Source organism: Manihot esculenta, chromosome 6 (assembly GCF_001659605.2).
Source record: "Manihot esculenta cultivar AM560-2 chromosome 6, M.esculenta_v8, whole genome shotgun sequence".
Classification (NCBI taxonomy): Eukaryota; Viridiplantae; Streptophyta; class Magnoliopsida; order Malpighiales; family Euphorbiaceae; genus Manihot; species Manihot esculenta.
Genome location: NC_035166.2, coordinates 20,628,532 through 20,645,340, shown reverse-complemented (window position 1 = coordinate 20,645,340; position 16,809 = coordinate 20,628,532). Strand labels below are relative to the sequence as shown.

Here is a 16,809-nt window from a genome sequence, read left to right as displayed (position 1 = left end):
TTTATATATAAATTTATTAATAAATTTTATTTTTTAAATTAAAAGTAAGTAATAGAAAATAAATTATATTTATAATAATTTGAAAATCTGACCATTACCGACATTAGAGTTAAAGATTGATTTAAGATCGTCGGAACTATTATACATTCTGTTATATCTTATATAATTTCATATATGATCATACAAGTATATAAAATATTTTTATTTCATTAACCAAAATTTGATATGTATATGCATCATAACTTAAAAATATAAAATCTAAATTAGCACTCTCATTAAATGCTCCAGTATAGTTATTATTAGATACATCAAATTTGGTTCAAATATAACTTAAACTTTAAAATTTTTATATAAAAAATCATACACAAAGGATTATAATAACAAAATAATCGAGCAAAACACAATTCTAATCCATAATAAGAATTATATGTCAACCAATATACTATTGTATTAAAACTATACCAAACGACTCTACTGACCTCCTAAACTAATATTGGTCTTGCAAACTTGGGATTTGAGAAAAGAGATAAACTACAAGAGTTTAATGAGCATAAATATAAATAAAAGTAATTTAATAAAATATATAATTGTATGAATGTATCACAATATACACAATTCACATTAAAATTGACCTGTCACCAGTAATTCTCCATAATTTCAATAGTGCTTGATACACGATGGATGCTCCTTAGGATTTACTCTTAAATATAACGTGCAAGAACGTAGAATGGGCAATCCTGATTTTTTTTTTATATAGTGTCAGGGGCGTATAATAGTTCAATTTAATTTTACTCACCTCTGTCTGACACAAGCCTAATTTTGAAGCAGTTATCTCATTACAAGTCTCTATGGTCTCTCAAGTACAATCCTATATAGATGGATTTAAATGAGAGATCAAACATAACTTTTACAATATTCAAAACTATCACAAAAACTCCTAAAAACATATAAGAGAACATGTAGAAAAATGAGCTGAAAATGGCTATACAGGAGACTCTCAGAGGCATAAAGTCTCCATATAAATCCGAAAGTCAAATCTTCGGAGGCAAGTTAGGCGGCCAAAAGGCTGCCTTCACAAGCAGGTTCCACGGTCGAACTTAACTTTTTCTGCAATACAGAACCCGATTTTGCCTCAACCCATAGCCACCGAAACAAAACTAAACTTACATGCAACAACTCACAAACACTCCAAAACAACTTAGGAGCTTCTAAGTAAATAGGAGACTCCTCAAAAACAACATGTAAGCACTTATAACATATCAACATTTAAGATTCAAAACAAAAATGAGAAAAAGACATAAACTTTGTATGCATTATCATTTCAGCAATTCAAATCACACACACAAATCACATTTTGCACAAAATTAAAGAGTTTTGAAAAAGACAACTTACCTCTTTAAAGACACAACAACAACAACAAAAAAAAGATTTCGGAGAAGAAGGAATGAGTTTCAAAAATCCCGTAAGCTATAACTCGAAAATCAAAACCCGATTCTTTAAAATAAAATATAAAACTCATGAATTTATAAAGGATTTGAAAAAATTCAAACAAAAATCACCAAAGTGTCTTAGACTTGCCTCTGTCCGAAAAAAGACATAAGAATTTTTCTCAAAAACGAGTTGAGACCCTTTTATAGTTGGGTTTGTTAGCTTATATTTGGCGGCTGAACATGAGAGGTTTACCCCTCTAAAGTTTTCGATCATGAAATTTCAAATTGCAACGGAAATTTCATCAGAAAGTTGAAATTTTAATACTTAAACTTAACATAGTATTACAATCTTGTTGGAAAATATTTTTTAAAGATAAGTGACTGACTCTATTGTTTGCGGAAAATAACTTATTTGAAAAATATTTTATATTTAAAATGTTTTTGATAGAAAATATATTTTTATAAAATAACTTGTTTTTTGTTATTTAATTTTAATTTAAAAACTAAGTTGTATTAATAAATTTATATGGAGAAATTAAAGCCAATAAAATATTTTTTTATTTACTAAATTTTTAGTATTTCACGCCATAAAATGCGATGTTTCGTTAAACAAATATAGACTTAATATTAAATTAAGTTTAAATTAATTGATTCAAATTCTTAGTAATTATTAAAAATTTATTCTTACAATATATATAATCAGTTAATTGAGATTCCACAAAAATTTAATGATAAAGAAGTTAATTGTTTTTATTTATGTTAAAATTTAAAAAATATTATAAAATATGTATTTAATTTACAAATATAAACAATATTTTAATGATCTCTACTAAAATTATATTAAATTTAAAATAAATATAAAATTTCATCAAATTTTAGTGTAAAAATACTTGCAATATAGTAAATAAAAGGAGATGGATTTTTTTTTATATTAAAGTATTTGTATTAATAAGAATAAAAAAATAAAATAAAATAAAATTTAAATTTATAATATACTAAAAAATAAGCAAATTTTATTTTTTTTAAATGAAATTTCAAGTTATCTAATAAAAGAGTAATATGAATTCAATTAAATTATCTACATTTTCTATTATCATTCTATTTGGAGAAAACTCATGAGAGAAAACTTCTTGGAATAGCTTCCAATAATTATAAGATAAAATAAATTTATTATTAAAATATTAATTAAATAATTTATTAATTTTAATTTAAGACAATTAAATAAATTTATTAATTTAAATTTAATATAAGATTTAAACTCGAAATTTTATTTAAGAGATATATAGTTATTTCTATTAGATCCAATCCAAGAATTATGATAAATTAAAAATCTGTAAATGGGCAGAAAATATATGGGCTTGGACCCTCCACTAGAGTTTGTCATTTGTGGCCCATATTAGCATGGAAAATTTGGCCTCGTTGCAGGGCTTGCTCTCCAACCAGCCCCATTCTTCTTTGCTGCAAAACTTGTTGCGCCTTCTGAACTAAAACCCCAAATCCCTTATCCAAATCGGGGTTCTTTTTCATCAGTGAAGGCAGAGACACGACCACGGTCTAATGGTCTTGTTTCCGACATTCTAATTCACTCTGTATCGTCGGAAATTTCTCTCTCTAATACACGAAGAAGATGTTATCTATGGCAATTCAATCTGGTCTTAGCAGTGTTTTCACTGTGTCCCCATTTCCTTGTCAGACCCTTAGTTGCAAGACAGTTAAAACCAGCATTTTCGTCAATCCCAAACCCAATATGTTACCCTCTTCAACCATTCTTGAACCAAAAATCAGACCCATTTCCAGAAACCAAAGAATAATAGGTTTTGCAGCCCCAGAAGCTCTTGCAGCTGAAACGCCAATTGAAGCGGAAGAAGCCACGGAAGTGGAAGAATCAATCCCCAAGCAAGAAATTGAGGTCCAAATCTCTCTTTTCCTTAGTTATTAGTCATTTGTGTGTCTGAAAAAATTGCCTTATTTAGTTTTTTTTTTTTTCTCCATTTTTGCAGAAAGTTGAAGTGACGGTGAAGCAAGTGGAGAAGCCAAGGCTGGTGTTGAAGTTCATATGGATGGAGAAAAACATTGGGTTGGCTCTTGATCAGGTAATTCCTGGACATGGTACTGTTCCCTTGAGTCCATACTATTTTTGGCCAAGAAAAGATGCATGGGAAGAGCTTAAGACCACTCTAGAGAGTAAGCCATGGATATCCCAGAAGAAGATGATCATCCTTCTCAATCAGGCCACTGATATCATCAATTTGTGGCAGCAAAGTGGTGGCAATCTTACCACATAATGGAACATACATGTTGGTTTTTTTTCCAAGTTAATTGCTGTGTTTTAGGTGTTGAGTTGGCTGATTTGTTTACAAGATTCTTCTTGTACCTTCATGTCTAGAATATTTGAGGAATCTGTTATCATAATTCAATTATGTTCATGGCTGAGGGTATTTGCATTTGCTGGTTTCTGTAACCATATATTTCAGTGATACATGAATTCTCCATTGGTATTATCTCAGTTTTTAAGATTGGAACCAATGTGTGAAGTTATTGGGGTCCAACTCTACAATCTTGATTTCCCAGTAAGATATTTGCAAATAGAACTGTGTTTCAATTGGTGGAGGGGAAGCTTCTGCTTGCAATTTGAATTGGGTTCATGGCCTGATGGCCTGACATCCTTCAATTGTAAGATTAGCATGTTATGCGTTTGAGTGGTTATTAAAGTCCCACTTTTATGAGCTATCGCTTGCTTTCCTGAATGTTCTGTAAATTTCCACCAAAAAGCCAAGGCTGGAAGCTTACACATATCCAAAATTAAGGCACAAGGGATAAGCCAGCCTATCACTTTTCGGTCAAACTATACTCATACTTAGGTATGACTGTGTTTTCTTTTCTTGTACACAAACATTTTTTTTTTTTTTTCAAATCTTTCAGCAACGCATTTACATCAAAGAAATTTACTTGCAACAAGATATCTCAATTTCCAACAAAAACAGAAAATAACAAGACAAAACCAACTCACAAAATTAGTTGCCTTCCATTTTATAGCCTCATTTTAATGGTGAGTTACATGTGTTCAGATTCAAGTTTCATGGCCATTATCTCATACTACTTTTTCCTCGATTTTTGGAACTGTTATTATTGTGAGTATCGTGGGGTTCGGATCGAGAGAGTTCCAGAGCTGCTTTTGCTGCAGCTGCTGCATTGGCTGATAGCTTAAAGGCATCTTGGGCTGCATCAACTGCATCCTTATACTTTCGCTTAGGGCCACCTGAACTAGTTGATGACTCTGGCTCATAATGGTTCTGCTTCAGTGCTTCCTGCATTGTTCATACGTTTAGTGCCATTTTATAATACTGACGACATTCATACACTTACGACATTAATAGACAACTTGATTGTATTACATTGCATGACGGCATACTAAATGTAATATCAGTGTTTTTTTTTATTAAACTGCATACCTCATTTGTAAGAGAGGCTTCCTCAAGCTGCAAAATAATGTTATTTTCTGAGGCAATCTCCTTGAGGACCTTCAATCTGCTATACAAGCTAGGCTGCCTGGTTGAAAGCTTTTGTATCATCTGCAGGAATCCAATAGTAAGCAAGTTATGATAATCAACTCAGCAACTCGTAAACGAGTGCAATAAGATTCCTAGTGATTCTTAAGATGGAAACTTACCCTAGGATTCACTCCACAATTATTTCGCAATTCAATAGCACGAGCAGCAAATTCTTTCCCATACCAAGCGGTGAAAATGGTTCGGATTTCAAGAAGCTCAGGGAAATCTCCGCATCTGTTAGATGCATATATTAAGCTTGACACTGCCTCCTTCATTTCATCAGGACACACTCTGCAACCAATAAACCAATCTTACTAAAATAACACATGAAAATTGGAAGAAAAAAAAAAAAAAAAAAAAAAAAAACAAACCTCTCTTTATCAATGAGGTGAACTCTTTCAACCAAGAGATTGCAGTACCCTTCAACCATAACATACACATCCAGCGTATGCTGCTCCTTGATCACATGCTCAACCTGTTAAATACAAAGCTTTATTCAAAATGGCAACGGATCAACTCAGTAGACATGTCAAAAAGAAAAAAAAAAAAAAAAGAAAGAAAAAGCTTACACGAAGAAGAGCACGTTCATGCTCGCCATGTTGAAGAAGCTGAAGCACTTCAGAGCGAGCTTGATTGCACCTGATTTGGCGTTGGTTCTTGAAAACTGCAACGCGAGAGGTAGCAAGATTGGCAAGTGTGATGAATTTAAAGACCTTGAAGGTTCTTCCAAGAAGAGCGTCAAGCTTCTTTCTCATGCCTGCGTCGTCCTAAATTTTATGGGGTGAGTCTGTGTTCTGAAGATCATATGAGCCTTTTTCACGACTCGTTTGATTGATTGTTTTGGTTTTCTTAGCAGGTAAGACTTTTTATTTATTGCTCTTAAGAATAAGATTTTGAAAACGGCTTCATATTCCAAAAAATCCAAGATAAAGATTTTAAACGTGATTTAGTTCTTTTGTGTTCAAGGAAATTTCACCCCTAATTATTCAGATTTCAATTTAATCAATTTAAAATTTTTTTCTTTATCTAAAGTAATTTAGCAGTTTCAATTCAAATTTAATGTAGTTCAATAATAAAAATTTATTGATTTAGATTTCATTTTTAAATATCAAAATTTTATTGATTTAGATGAAAATAAAAAAGTTAAATTTCTAATTTTTTTTCAGTAATTTTTTTATTTATTCAAAAAATGAATAAGTTCTATTTCTGATTTTTGGGTTAAATTGAAATAATGTTTAAAAAAATCTACATGAATTCGAGATTTCTTTTGGATACAACTAGTATTAATGACTTAAAGACATTGATATGATTCAGTTGCTTTATGTTCAATTTCATTCCAACTTATTGGGATATTTAATTTATTCGATTCTCATTTTTTTTTGTCTCGAGTAATTTAAACATCTCATTTCAAATTACTGTTTTCTAAATAAATTTAGTAGACTTTTTTTAAATATAAAGACAAACTAATAGAATTATTCATATTCTCACTAAAATAGCTTTATCTCATACTAGTCCAACTATATAAAAGAACCTCCTTATTTTTGTTTTAGATTTTGATTTTTTCAAGATTTTTTTACTTACAATCAAGGTTATAGATTAGGTGTATTGAAGAGCCTGCTGACTTAGAATAGTACAAACTTGACTTATTAAGTTTTTTTAAATATTTATTATTAATAAAATAAGTTGATTTCAAAAACAAATATACTATAAAAATTAAAACAAAATAACCAAAAATATTTTTATCTTTAAGAACTAAATAAAAGTACGGACAAAATGATTTTTTTTAAATTTTGATAAAAAAATGAATACTAACAAAGAAACTATCTGAACTTATAATTTATTTTCCTATGTATTTATATTATTTTATTATAATTATAAATGTCTTTCTCATTTCCATTTTATATTTGTATTTGTCATATTTTTCGATATATTTGAAACCTAAAAGGAGAAAAATTGTATACACGATAATAATCTTGACTTTACCATTACTCCCAAGTTTTTATCTTTTAAAAGTATTGCATAATCATCTCAGTAGCAATGTTAGCAAAAATATCTTTCTCATTATATATAATTCAGAAATCATTCACCTCCTGGTTTCACATTTGATGGAAATTGTGTGAGAGAGAACGACTAGTTCTAATTTAAAAGGCACATGAGCCCATCATTTCAAAATCGGTTAATTTCAATATCTATATTATGCAATTTTATTTCACTTCCAAAAAAAAATCTACTTAAATTGAATTTATATTTTATTGACAATTAACTTCCGCGCTTACATTGATTTTCAGTAAACTTTATAAATTCTTTTATCATTTGGCGGTATGAAAGATTATAAAATCTCGAGGTTTTTTTTTTAAATAATCTGAACAGTCAACATACACAAATACTACCACAATATGTTCTGATTTACATTAATTAATGATAATTACTAACAAAATAAAATCATTATAAACTCTTTATATTTATATTCTTAATAACAGTTTCATAAATCTCGGATGTTAATTTTATCATATAGACTTATAAATCTCCCTTTATTTTATTATAAAAATAATCTTCTATTCTATATCCCGATCTTCCAAGATACCAAGGAAGGGTCCTTCCCAGCGCAAGAGAGGGAAAAAAAATGCCAAAAAAAACAAGAGAAGGAAAAAGAAAGATAAGGAAGAGATCTTTTCTGCGTAGACAGACAGCAGAGACCACCCAGAAATAATACCAGGTCAAACACTGGAATTGATTTTACAATCCCTTAATTCCATTATTAATCTCTTTCCAGTTCATTACTTGCACAATAATCGTCATCTCATGGGGCCTAGCCTAGCACGCTAAACACACAAGTTACTACTTAAACGCGGGGAAAGAAAATTCGCACCAAAAAGTTAATATCAATTTAATCTCATTTGAAGTCGTAGAGATTAAAATGTCAAACATAACAATCAGATACATTTTGGGCAATGCTACAGACTTCAACATAAAAATTAATAATAATAAAATAACACCAAAAATAACGGTAGCAAGAGAGCATGATTGCTTGGTCGCGTTGTTTCACAAAATGTTGCCTGAATAAAGCATCGAATTTACCTGTACCCTCAACCAACAAAACCATCTCTCTCCCCACCCCACCCCTCAATAAATAAATAAAACCAGATAAATATCCTGTTTATCTAGCTAGCTTTGTTTCTAATGTTCTAGATCAGTAATGTTCTCATGCCTCGGACAAAAAAAAAAAATCTAAACCCAGTAGCAGAAGTACAAATGAAAAGATATATAGCGCAAAAGTACAAAATAAAATTAAGAAAAAAACATTATTAATCAGAATAAAAGGTAATAACGTAAATGCTATTCATGAAAAGCACACTGTCACACCCAGTACAGTTATCAAATTGATTGGAATAAAGAATGTCAATTATCAAATTGAGTCGTAAAATTCAACAAATCATCAAAATTATTTAAAAATTAACTATATTCTAAAAAACAAGTAAAAAAATCATATAACATATTTTTATAAACATAAAATTATCATTTAACTAATGATAAGAATGTTTAATAACAATAAATTCTTGTCAAATTATGTGGATTTATATTGTAAAACAATGATTACAATGATATAAGTACTGAAACACCTATTTAAATTTGATTAAATAATTAAATAATAAAAAACATACTAGGTTAAATTAACAGGTCAAATATATTAATATAAATATCAATAACAACAATTAGAGAATCAATTTAACAAAAAAACAAAATAGGTTTTAAGGAAAAAAAAAAGAAAAAAGAGAGGAGAATAGAGAAAAACGGCCAGCCATAAACATAGTTAAGAAAGGTCTCATCCCTTTAGAAAAATAATTGATTCAAATCAGTAGATTCATATCAATTCAGCCTATATATTATCAAACAATATGATATCGTTTCTCTCACAATTCAAGTACATTTACATGTTTAGAATTAAACAATTTACCAAAATTCAATTCACATGATTTTTGTCAATTCTAAGGTATTTAATTCTTTTAACCTGAAAAAACTACGTTTCAAAACAAATAAAATTCATACTTTATTATATATAAATTCATTTATCTCAATCTTATGATGTTCCCTACCTTTGGCACATATACTTTATTAGCTCTATCCGACATGAACAAGCCCTTTGGGGTACAGATTGATGCATCAAATTTAGAACAGGAGGAGTATTAATGCAAGACGGTCATCCAATTGCTTTTGAAAGCCGTAAGCTGAAAGATGCAGAAATTCGTTACATTGCCTAGGAAAAGAAATTATTAGCAGTTATACATTGTTTGCGTACATGGAGGCACTACTTGTTGGGGTCAAAATTTGTAGTAAAGACAAACAATACCGGTGTCAGCCATTTCTTTTCACAACCAAAATTATCACCGAAACAAGCCAGTGGCAGGAATGCTTAGCTGAATTCGACTTCCAATTCAAATACAAATTTGGAAGTTCCAATAGAGTTGCAGATGCATTGAGTAGAAAGTCAGAAGTGTTCACACTTAACCAAATAGCTCATCTGCCTCGAAGCCAAGTGGAGAACTCAATGGGCAGTCAGATTCAAGGGAATTTGAAGAAGGATCCCCAAGCAATGGCCTTGTAAAGTTTAGCACAAGAAGGGAAAACTCATCAATTTTGGATAGATAACGATCTAACTTTTGACGAGGGGAAGCCGAGTATATGTGCCAAACATGATTATATCTTAGTAGTTATAGATCGGTTTTCAAAGTACGCCACATTCATACCTATGTCGAAATTTTGTTCAATTGAAGAAACAGCCAAAGCTTTCTTTAGGAATGTTGTGAAGTATTGGGGTGTTCCTAAAAGCATTGTCCGTGACAAAGATGGACGGGTCACAGGGATCTTCTGGTCTGAGCTGTTTAACATCTTAAGTACAACACTAAATGTATCAACAAGCTTTCATCCTCAGACCGACGAACAAACAGAGAGATTCCATGGGTTGTTAGAGGAGTACTTGCGACACTTTGTCAGTACCAGCCAAAAGAATTGGTCTTCGCTGCTTGATGTTGCACAATTTTATTTTAATTCCTTAAAGAGCTCTGCTACTGACAAAAGCCCTTTTGAGATTGTTACAGTTCAACAACCGCTGGCACTACATACACTCGATGTGCCATATACAGGGAAAAACCCCAAAGCATACCAATTCACGAAGGAGTGGAAGCGGAATGCGGATATTGCACGAGCTCAATTAGAGAAGACATCCAAACGCATGAAAAAGATGGCTGATGAAATCGAAGGCCTCAAGAGTTTGCAGTAGGAGACTTAGTGATGATCAAGCTACTACCAGAACAACTGCGATTCCTTTACAACCGAGACCAAAGGTTGGTGCACAAATACGAAAGGCCAATTCCAATTGTTGCCAGAGTTGAACCTGTAGCATATAAAGTGGAACCACCACAGTGGATGAAGATTCACCCAATACTTTATGTGAGCAGACTCAAACCATACTATGCAGATGAGATAGACGACAGCAGAAACAAACCCTCAAGACCGGCCGTTTCACGAGCAGCATCAGTGCATCAAAGCGTTGAAGAAATCTTAGCAACACGAGTTGTGAAGACCACCAAGCGTCCTCCCTACAAAGAATACCTTGTCAAATGGAAAGACATAAGCATCGAAGAAACCAGTTGGGAGAAAGAGTCGAACTTCCAACAACATTTGCAAAAGATTGAAGAGTTCCTACAGGCTCAGTTGATGAAGACGTCGACCGTTTAAGTGGGGGAGAGTGTTAGGGGTCTAGAATTTTGAGGGACTAAAATGTAATTTTTCCAACATAAGATTTCTTAGAAACGAGATGAGTAGAAATTAATATAAAGTAGTAGTATCAAAACAGCCGTGTCAGTTTCTTGTAATTTATTTTCATGTAATTATTAAGGGGGTGTCACCTCAGACATTGATATCTTCTCTTGCCACTAAATGTCACGGGCCCAAGCTTTGGCACTCACTCGAGACTGGCACTTGACTTGAACACTATCAAGGCAAATAAGCCGATGTATCTACACGTTGATTTGCCCAACAAAGCATGTCGGTTAGCCAAGAGGCTAGAATGTTTTTAAAGCGAGCAATATATAATAAACATAAAGGCACAAGCAACCCAAATATCACATGTAGGCACAAAGATTTTAATAAAAGGGCTACTCATTTCATTCCAGGAGCAAAACAATCATTACACAATTCGATACAACGATCCTCACACCACTTGCATACAAAGGGAATGTTTACAAGGAGTGGAGGCACAACACAGGGACTCAATAGGCTTACGGCGGCCAGCTGGGCGCAGTTCTCACTGGTGGCCAACTAGTCACTCCCCCCTAAAGAGCTTTAGGAACAAGTTGAGCTGTGGCAGAAGGAGACATCAATATGTCTGAAGTGACACCCCCTTAATAATTACATGAAAATGAATTACAAGAAACTGACACGACTCTTTTGATACTACTACTTTATACTAATTTCTACTCATCTCGTTTTCAAGAAATCCTACGTTGAAAAAGTTACATTTTAATCCCTCAAAATTCTAGACCCCTAACACTCTCCGCCACTTAAACGGCCGACGTCCTTGTCGACTGAGCCTGTAGGAACTCTTCAATCTTCTGGGAATGTTGTTAGAGATTCGACTCTCTCCCAATTGGTTTTTTCAACGTTTAGGCCTTTCCATTTGACAAGGTATTCTTTATAAGGAGGACGTTTGGTGGTCTTCACAACTCGTTCTGCTAAGATTTCTTCAACGCCTTGATGCAATGGTGCTACTCGTGAAACGGCAGGTCTTGAGGGTTTGTTTTTGCTATCGTCTGTCTCATTTGCATAGTATGGCTTGAGTCTGCTCACATGAAGCACTGGGTGAATCTTCATCCACTGTGGTGGTTCCACTTTATATGCTACAGGCCCAACTTTGGCAACGATTGGAATTGGCCTTTCGTATTTGTGCACCAACCTTCGGTCTCGGTTGCGAAGGAATCGCAATTGTTCTGGTAGTAGCTTGATCATCACTAAAGTCTCGTACTGCAAACTCTTGAGGCCTTCAATGTTCATCAGCCATCTTCTTCATGTGTTTGGATGCCTTCTCTAATAGAGCTCGTGCAATATCTGCATTTCGCTTCCACTCCTTCGCGAATTGGTATGCTTTGGGGTTTCTCCCTGTCATAGCACATCGAGTGTATGTGCTGCCAGCGGTTGTTGAACTGTAACAATCTCAAAAGGACTTTTGTTAGTAGCAGAGCTCTTTAAGGAATTAAAACAAAATTGTGCAACATCAAGCAGCGAAGACCAATTCTTTTGGCTGGTACTGACAAAGTGTCGCAAGTACTCCTCTAACAACCCATTGAATCTCTCTGTCTGTTCGTCAGTCTGAGGATGAAAGCTTGTTGACACATTTAATTTTGTGCTTAAGATGTTAAACAGCTTAGACCAAAAGATCCCTGTGAACCGTCCATCTCTGTCACTGACAATGCTTTTAGGAATACCCCAATACTTCACAACATTCTTAAAGGAAGTTTTGGCTGTTTTTTCAGTTGAACAAAATCTCGACATTGGTATGAATGTGACATACTTTGAAAACCGATCTATAACCACTAAGATATGATCATATTCCCCCACTTTTGGCAAGCCAACGATGAAATCCAAGGAAACACTCTCCCAAGGCGTGCAGGCCTTGGAATTGGTAGAGGTTGTAGAAGATCCGTCGATTTCTGTCTATCTACTTTGTCCTGTTGGTACACCAAGCAAGTCTTTATGTACTCTTTTACATCATCTTCCATGTGAGGTCAATAATAGCCATGTTCTAGCAAAGCTATCGTGCGCCGCCAACCCGAATGTCCAATCCATAGCGTATCATGACACTCCTTTAACAACAAGTTTCTAACGTTCCCTACCTTTGGCACGTATACTCAGCTTCCCCTCGTATATGCCTACATTTATCCTATAGGGCATTTATTAGGTTGGAAAGGATAGTTTGATAGTTAAATAAATAACTGTTGTAAATGATTTTATGGTTAAACTGCAAGATATTCGGCAACTTGAAGACTCCATTCAAGTTTTATTTGTCTAATTTATGGTTAAAAGGGTAAATTAATCACGTATAAAGTATAAAATATTTAAGGGCAAAAGAGGAAGCAAATTTTATATAATGCAAAACCACTAATTTGATGGTTAAAGAACATGTGAATTTTCTTGGTTCTATAATCATGGAACTTAATCACCAAAAATCATACAAAAAACTATAAAATCTTCCCAAATGCGATTATATAAGAAACAATACATTACACTACCATGGGAAAACATCATCCAAACAAGCCATTAGTGTCGCTTATTAAACACTGATTTAAACAGTACTAACTTGTCAGGGTAGAGCACAGAGCAGTTCACTGTTGCATGACATCCACAACACAGCACTCATCACTAAATGGATCTGTGGAAACCATTTGACAGAAAATCATATCCACCCAGACTAAGGAAGAACAGGGATGAACCCAAGTATCAAGAGAATTCCCAGTTAAATACTTGAGAAGCTTAAGACTATAGTTCAGCTTTAATAACTAGTTTGTTGGAGAAGTAGAGTTTTACTTGTGTTTAATTAAAATATTGTTGTTGGATAACTTTGTAATTTCATATTTTCCGGAAACATCTATATTTCTATACGAGTCCTTAACTGGAATCCTTATTAGTTGAGGATTACCTTAGAAGTCTAAACCCTTGAAGTTTAGGATTTTTTTTTCACTAAAAACCTATATTTGAAATGTTGTATTAAGGTTCTTTATCAATAATATTTTCAACGCAACCCTGGCTGTGATGCCCAGAAAGTTCTCACTTCTCAATTCCATCCTTCACAAACTGTTAGTCTCCACTTAAACTAGTGCTAATTTTAGTTAAATAGAAACCTACTAATATAAATAAATATTAAATACTTTTTCAATAAGTAAAAAATTTTCCTAAAAAAAATCTATAGATGTATAAGAGATGGTTTTTTTTTTTTGAAAGGATGTGCAAAAAAGATTTAAAAATTGTTAGTATTTGTAAAATAATTATGGTAAAAGCAAACATACTATTATATAAATGAACTACAATCAAGTCCACAGGCATAGCCATTATTAACATCCCTGCTCGTATTTTCAATGACCTGTTATAATGTCCCTAACTTTTTTTTCTGCTATAAATTTGGTCCTCCCATCCAACAATTTCTACTATTAAATGACTGAGAGAGACAGAAATAACCTTATTTATTAATTAATTCCCTCTTCTTTTTTGACTTCACTCTTTCTCGAGTTCATAGATCCTCTCTACATAACCCTCTATCTTCCTTTTCGACCAAGAATTACAATTGCAATCTTAGAACCATAGTTGTTAAAGGGTCAAGGCACACAAAGGCATTTAAGAATCCTGAAGCCTAGGCGCAAGGCACATGAGTGCGCCTAAGCGAAATAAGGCACAAAAAAAAATGAATATGAATAATTATTAAAATTAAAGAAATACAAGATAATTATTTAGGTTTATCTACTTTCATAATTCTAGAATTTTCAACTTTGACGATATGATAAAATTTGTAATTACAAATTATATTTATTTATTTGTGATTTATCTTCAATATTTATAAATAATATAATAATTAATTTAATGGCAGCAAAAAATTATATAAATTTAATATTGTACAATAGTATGTAATTTCATTTGATAATATAATAGCATCAACAAGGAATTCTTTTTTATACTTGGGAAGCATAAGAGCACAGAAAGGAGAGGTTAGGGAACCCAGAAGAAAAATCTAAAAGAAGAAAGAAAGAGATGAGTAGGAGAAGAATCCAAAAGAAACAGTAAAGAAAGGAGTAGAAGAAGAAGATGAAGAAGAAGAATAAAAAACAAGTGATTTGTAAGAGCACACAAAGGTAAGTACATGTTCTTTACTAGGAGTGGTTGTATCTGCGTTTGAAGTGAGGAAAAAGCCAGCCATCTCTGAATAGAGTGCCTGGATTGCCGAAGCGCAAGGCATGCCTGAGTAAGCCTTTGAATCATCGCCCGCCTGGGGCATATCAAGGCGCTGACCTTTGAGCCTGGTGCGCCTGGAGCCTGAGACTATGCTCAGAACCATAATTGATTGGAGAATAATCAAATTCTTTGGCAATTCTCTTCTATTTATCCAGCCAAAAACCCAAATGGAATAGATAGAAAAGGATGAAGGTTACTGATGTGGCTCTCTGCCCTTAAAGGCACCACCATGGGCACCTCTCTCTGCCCCTAAAGCCATGATAAAAATATCCTATGATCACCCCTTCTATGAAAGCCACCCTTCTCGCCATCTTCAACATCCCATTTACCTCATCAAAGCTACAAAGGAAGATGAAACAAGCAAATGGACTTCTTTGCTAACATGGGGGAGCGAGGATCAACAACAGTGGACATACATGATATAGACCCACTTTATTTAAGTCAACAAGACGCTTATCGATGCTAAAATATGTCAAATAAAAAGATTATATAAGACTCATGTTGCACTAAGAATGATCAAATTATGGATACAGTCCAACTCCTAAAGCATACATAATTTTAAAATGGATATTCAACAGAGGCCTAGGGTTCAAGTACTAGAAATTGCATTTTGGGCATCAAACTCAGAACAGCTGGACTCTGTCAAGTACAAGGTTCATATAAGTTTAGGTTTCAGCATTAACTGCTTTTACAAGACTATCTGCCCTAGCCCCTAGGGTTGTAATATTGATCACAGGAATCAAGAAAGTTGGACCTCCAGCCAGCGAAACAAGTTTCAGCAGCAAACACTCAAATAACATGAAGCATTTTTAGGATTCTAAGAGTTTTTCATGACTTGTTTCAGTTCTTCAAGTGCATTTTTCCAGGGTAAAGAATAACATCTCATGCACCAAGCTTATGCATCATGTCATAGTTTTTAGTGATTTTCCCTTGATTTTGCATCATAGACACAGCTAACATAAAACAGAGACTCGCAAAAGATAATGATCCATGAATCTCATGCAGTATCTGATATTCACATATGATACAGTGGCACCAGAGGAGGTTGAGAAAAATGAGCACCAAGAACATATATCATACCAAAAGAAAGAAAGAAAGAAAAAGAAAGCTCATCTTGTAACCAAAAGAAGATTCCAAATACTTACAAGAGTTGCAAAGGGATGACCAGAATGCCCTAAAAAGGAGAGATCAATACATTAGTATTTCCAACAGAATGCCACCACTTCAGCATAAGCAATTCAGAGAGAGCCACAGCAATCAAGTTACTTACACATACTCTCACTTTAAAGTTGAAGCAGCACATCTCAGTAGCATTTGCATCCAAAGAAGTAATCCATGGATCAGATGATGTATAGAAAAGCATTAGCATATGGGCAAAGATAAAACAAACTACAGCATATAAAAACTACTTATTTAGAATTCAACTGCAAAACAAAAAAAAAAAAGAAAAAAAAAAAAAAGAGGAGATCGAAGAAGAGACCAAATACATACACATTCAAATAGAGTGAAAAGGTTGTCAACTATGCTAAAGGAACAATTCAATTTATATTTACTAGTAAATGTTCCAGGACATTAACTTTGCAAAGCACAACCACAATGCACAACAGATAGGTCCCATGTACGAAAAAATCCAAGCAACCATTCTGAAGGAAATATACCCAAACACTTAAAAAGCAGTGTGAGAAACCATTCTCACGCACACAACAAGCAAATTCACATAAATTTAACTCATATAATTCCATTCAAGCGCAAATGATTTTCAAAACAACATGATGCTTTTGCGTTTCAATAAGATCCAGTAAACAAACCAAGGTACCTTCTCCTGGGTGCCT

At 33.2% G+C, this 16,809-nt stretch overlaps 2 protein-coding genes across 2 annotated transcripts; one reads left to right on the top strand and one right to left on the bottom strand.

The window, feature by feature from the left end:
* Nucleotides 1-2,858: 2,858 nt before the first annotated feature.
* On the top strand, nt 2,859-3,931 carry LOC110616933 (30S ribosomal protein 3-1, chloroplastic). Its single transcript, XM_021759466.2, has 2 exons — nt 2,859-3,339; nt 3,431-3,931. Exons 1-2 carry the CDS (start codon nt 3,058-3,060, stop codon nt 3,713-3,715), a joined length of 567 nt encoding a protein of 188 aa, XP_021615158.1. The 5' UTR covers nt 2,859-3,057; the 3' UTR covers nt 3,716-3,931.
* A 428-nt stretch (nt 3,932-4,359) lies between these two features.
* On the bottom strand, nt 4,360-16,807 carry LOC110617893 (IST1 homolog). Its single transcript, XM_043957384.1, has 7 exons — nt 16,248-16,807; nt 16,123-16,151; nt 5,551-5,748; nt 5,353-5,456; nt 5,101-5,272; nt 4,883-5,002; nt 4,360-4,738 (listed from the first exon to the last, which is right to left on the bottom strand). The coding sequence occupies exons 1-7, from the start codon at nt 16,249-16,251 to the stop codon at nt 4,517-4,519; spliced, it is 849 nt and encodes a 282-aa protein (XP_043813319.1). The 5' UTR covers nt 16,252-16,807; the 3' UTR covers nt 4,360-4,516.
* Between the last annotated feature and the right edge of the window lie 2 nt (nt 16,808-16,809).

Coding starts and splice junctions, on each gene's coding strand:
- LOC110616933 (XM_021759466.2), top strand. CDS start 3,058: ATGTTATCTATGGCAATTCAATCTGGTCTTAGCAGTGTTTTCACTGTG. Junction 3,340..3,430: donor TCCCCAAGCAAGAAATTGAG/GTCCAAATCTCT, acceptor CCATTTTTGCAG/AAAGTTGAAGTGACGGTGAA.
- LOC110617893 (XM_043957384.1), bottom strand. Junction 5,749..16,122: donor GTCATCCCTTTGCAACTCTT/GTAAGTATTTGG, acceptor CATAAAATTTAG/GACGACGCAGGCATGAGAAA. Junction 5,457..5,550: donor ATGAACGTGCTCTTCTTCGT/GTAAGCTTTTTC, acceptor TGTATTTAACAG/GTTGAGCATGTGATCAAGGA.